Here is a 4,678-nt window from a genome sequence, read left to right on the forward strand (position 1 = left end):
ATAGAAAAATGAAGATGGTGTGTGAATAACAATTTGGGGTGTGTTAATAGCACATCTCTAAACCTAATTGTCTTGATAAAAAGAAACAACCTAATTGGATTAGGATTCCTTGCTTAGCTTGAATCAGAGCTAGAGCTGGCATAGGAATTCTAGATCTATTAGGATAAAGATTTTGCTCTATGTAAGCACTTGTATGTGCTAGTTTTCAACTTATATCTTTGTTAGAGAAACTACTCGTCACGCTTCCGGCATTACATTCTCATCTTCGAATTTCAAGCGATGAACTCAAAGTCTGATTTCTCCTCTTTTGTCCGCCTCAATGTTGGAGGAAAGAAACTTTGCACTCACATCTCTACTTTGACTAAGCGCGACCCTAATTCTAAGCTTGCTGCAATGTTTAGTACCGGGGATCATTCCCTGTGTATAGATGAAAAGGGATATGTCTATATCGACAGAGATGGTAAATCATTTACATACATTCTCAATTGGTTGAGAGATGGTAGTGTTCCTACATTAGAAGATTCTAAGTATTCGCAACTTCTAAAGGAGGCAGAGTACTTTCAGCTTGAAGAACTTGTAAGTTGTATACATCTCTTGCAGATGAATAAGAAAGAAAAAGAGCTGGGTACAGAATTAACACGTCGTGATATCATCAAGTATATACTCGATAAGGAGCATTATTCACCTGAGCCGAAGTTTAGAGGTGTAAATCTTTCTGGCATTGATCTTTCTGGATTGGAGTTGACTGGAATAAACTTTAGCTATGCATGCATGAAAAATACGTGCTTTGCAAAAGCAAATCTTTCAAACTCAAATTTTGACCATATCGATGCTGAAGGTGCCGACTTTGACAATTCACATATTGCAGATTCTTCGTTTGAAACGGCAAATCTCAAAGGAGCTAACTTTAGTTATGCGAACTTGGGAAGGGCTTTCTTTCGTATGGCAAATCTTCAAGGATCTACATTTTACAAGGCAAAGTTGGGAAGTTCTATTCTTGATGGGACAAATCTTCAAGGAGCCAACTTCAACTATGCGAATTTGGGAAGCTCTCAGTTTAGAGAAGCTGATCTTGAAGGAGCTTCTGCAGTGGGTATTGAATATGATGAGGGCACGATACCTTTTTCGGGCTATGTATCACCATATATTCACTAAAGTATCGCTAATTAGTACGGATGGAATGATGGGAATAAGTACTGTATCTTCTATTCTTGTTTTTGTTTTTATTCAATCAAACGATATGTATGAGGTTGAGACAGATTTCGATGTACTTAGGACGTACGCTCCTGTACTTTTAATAGAAATAAAGACCAGTTTTTTTTTAGAACGAGTAATGTACGTATCATATTTTCATTCGATTTATTGTTCTTCTTTTTTTCTTTTCTTTTCGTGCGTTGTAAATATTCTGTGTTTTTATGGAGCCTATATTTAGTTAATGCACAAGGGCAACTTTGTTGTTTCATATGCATCAAAAGAAAAGTTTTGTTTCATATCTCAATCAAAAGCGATGTCAGAGTTGGAACACAAGACCCAGAATTTCAGAAATTTGCTAAACATTAGAAACCCATAAACAAGAATAGAGCACAGATGATAGAACCCAAAGTTACGAAGTTTGACTTTGTCAAAGTCTCGGCCTCAAATCCATTTAAGCCCCTATTCTTTTTTTTCTTTTTGAAAAAAAATAAAAAGATAAAAACCTTTTAAGCAACGGCTATTTCCTCCCAAACCCAAAACCCCCCAAGATTCAAAACTTCAAACCCATTTCAGAGCTCTCTCACAAAGAACCGTCTCTCCTCTCCCCAATCCTCTAGAAATTTCAGAAAGAAAAGTGAAGCTTCAAGAATCAAGACCCATTTCCCTTCAACGCTCCCAAAGCTTTCTTCTCTGCAATTGAGGTTGGTCAGCAAAACTGATTTCTTTGCTCTCGCGTTTGTTTATTTCATTCATTCAGCTTCTTTGAATCATCAATCATCTCTTTGTTTTTGCATCCAGGGTTCCAAAGTTTTGATCTTGGTTCTTGGGTACCCCTGCAATCATAGTTTTGATCTTGTTCTTGGGCACACCCTGTTTCAAATCATTTGAATCGAGTCAATCGACCATTGTTCAGAGGTAAGGGAATTCAGCTTTTCCAAAACTGATTTCTTTGCTCTCGTTTATTTCATTCATTCATCTTCTTTGAATCATCAATTATCTCTTTGTTTTTGCATCCAGCGTTCCAAAGTTTTGATCTTGGTTCTTGGGCACCCTTGCAATCATAGTTTTGATCTTGTTCTTGGGCACACCCTGTTTCAAATCATTTGAATCGACCATTGTTCAGAGGTAAGGGAATTCAGCTTTTCTCTCTGAATTTTGCGTCTAGGCTTTTATGGTTGCTTTCTTTGTTCATGGGTCTCGAATTGTATGTGTAGGCCACTAGGGTATTTGTTCTTGTCTCTGATTTTTGATGTTCTGGTCTCTGATTTTTTATGTTCTTGATTGTGTGCGGTAGTGTGTAGTAATGAAGGAATCTGATAGTGCAAGGTGGGTGAGTTTGAACGTGGGAGGGAAAAAGTTCTGTACAACATTGGATACCCTGAAGAGGCAGCCGGGGTCCATGCTCGATGTGATGTTTAGCGGGAAGTTTGATCTCCATGAGGAGAACGGGTACGTGATGATCGACAGAGATGACAAGTTATTCAGCTATGTTTTGAATTGGTTGAGAACCGGAAATCTCCCGGTTTTAGAAGCCAGGATGTATGCTCAGTTAGCACATGAAGCTGATTACTATCAGCTCCCTGACATGAGGAATGATATTAAGGAGACTCTACTGCAGCTGAATGCGAATATGAGCAGACGAGATGTCTTGTCAAGAAGAAAATATGGAGCATTTAGAGGTCTCAACCTTTCAGGTCTGGACCTTTCAACGTGAAGTTGGAAAATCCAAATTTCTCCGACGCATGCTTGCATCGGGTGAACTTCAGTGGAGCAGGGCTGGAATATGCAGTGAGGAGCAACTGCGATTGCCCCAATTCGATCTTTGACGGTGCAAGCTTGAACAATAGTAACATGTGTTGTGGGAATTTCTCGGGATCATCATTTATTGATGCTAAGTGTCAGTCTGCAGACATGACAGGTGCCAATTTTACATCTACAATTCTCACAGGAGCGAACCTGACAGAAGCGAATCTCTCAAAAGCTAATCTCACAGGTGCCGATCTGAGAATTGCAAATCTTACAGGTGCCAATCTAACAGATGCAGATCTCACAGATGCCAATCTGCATGAGGCAACAATTCAGTGACTTGAGAATTGTTACAATGGCAAGGACAAACTTCCTTGATGCCTTTTGAAGGAGCAATCTGACACATCAGCGTGAGACATGTTTACATTGTCAAGAAAGACACTCTGACTCTGCTGCACGCTTTGCTCTCTGGACATATTTTGAATAGATAGACTTCTCGATCAGTTCTTTGGTTCTTCCAAAGTCTTATACATTCTTTGATGGGTAGAAGCTGTTAATACCTACTTGTTACTTGTTGTTACTGTTATTAATATTCTTGTTGTTAATACTACTTGTTGCTTGTTACTGTCATTACTATTCTTTCTCTATTGTCTTCGTGTTCTCTTGTTATGATTGTGTCATTTGTGTGTGATCATTTTACTTTTCAAATCATTCAAGGCTTCAGGCTTTTGTCTATGGTATAAAGATTCCCCAATTCATATCAATGATTGAACCAGTACTATAGATGAGTGAACTACCCTCTTCACCTAATTGAGATAAACCCCCTAATTGGGGGGTTCGGGACTAAACCCTTTGAGGGCTATGTTAGCTCATGCCTTTGATTATTAAACAAGCAATTCAGAGCAGATATATGAACCCAATGCATAGTCAGAACTTAGGTGTAGCTTTCTTCTGTGAGGTCCACCATTGGTATCAAACTTGCAATAACTGTTACAACTGCCAAAGCCTCTCCTAGCATAAGGCATAATGCATGAGATAGCTAGAAAAGGGATGCCTGATTGGTAAAGCAGTATAATTTTGAGCATTAATGGTATGCCTGAACTATGCTTGATGCCAACCCTAGCTTCAGATATTGCTCAAAAACAGTCTACCAGTCTACTTTATTCACTATCTTTGATTTGCAAACTAGTTTTGTGAGTATTTATGTTTCGAACATTTTAGTGTCAGCATTGTGCTGCATACTACAGGGAGATGAAAAAAATTTCACCAAAGAGTGGAGTGTTGCATCAAGGAACACTGGCATCAACAATCTTCCCCTGCCCAAATAAATCAATTTTATACTGTATTTAGAAGCCGAAAGTCTACAAAGGAATTACAGTGAAAAACAAACACAAAAGGGAATCTCAGTATCACTAGACCAATAGCTGTTCATACATATTTCAAAGGACGGTATAAGAATTCAGGCACGACCACTATTTTCAACAAAGAGAGGCTTCTAAACACAGTGGCTTACTGGTATATATAGGAACGGAATACCCGTTTTGGATAATTTTCCTGAGTGAAATGGAATGAATGAAAGCCTTTTTGACGTTTCATAGCCACTTCTTTCTCCAACTGGGAGATCTTTTGTCACCAGATAACAATCTCGGAAGACTTAACAACTCGCCCCTACTTCCAGTTTCAAGTAACCCTAATTCAAAATCTTGTGTTCGTAATAAGTCTATGAAATCAAATTACA

The 4,678-nt window shown here is 38.6% G+C and overlaps 2 protein-coding genes across 2 annotated transcripts; both read left to right on the forward strand.

Annotated features, from left to right (window-relative positions):
- Window positions 1-279: 279 nt before the first annotated feature.
- LOC126787521 (FH protein interacting protein FIP2-like) lies at window positions 280-1,155 on the forward strand. Its single transcript, XM_050513391.1, has one exon. The coding sequence runs from the start codon at window positions 280-282 to the stop codon at window positions 1,153-1,155; it is 876 nt and encodes a 291-aa protein (XP_050369348.1).
- Window positions 1,156-2,497: 1,342 nt separating this feature from the next.
- Window positions 2,498-3,279, forward strand: LOC126787522 (FH protein interacting protein FIP2-like). Its single transcript, XM_050513392.1, has 2 exons — window positions 2,498-2,844; window positions 2,889-3,279. Exons 1-2 carry the CDS (start codon window positions 2,498-2,500, stop codon window positions 3,277-3,279), a joined length of 738 nt encoding a protein of 245 aa, XP_050369349.1.
- The last annotated feature ends 1,399 nt before the right edge of the window (window positions 3,280-4,678 follow it).

The sequence above is a fragment of the Argentina anserina genome, chromosome 3 (assembly GCF_933775445.1).
Source record: "Argentina anserina chromosome 3, drPotAnse1.1, whole genome shotgun sequence".
In the NCBI taxonomy this organism is placed as follows: Eukaryota; Viridiplantae; Streptophyta; class Magnoliopsida; order Rosales; family Rosaceae; genus Argentina; species Argentina anserina.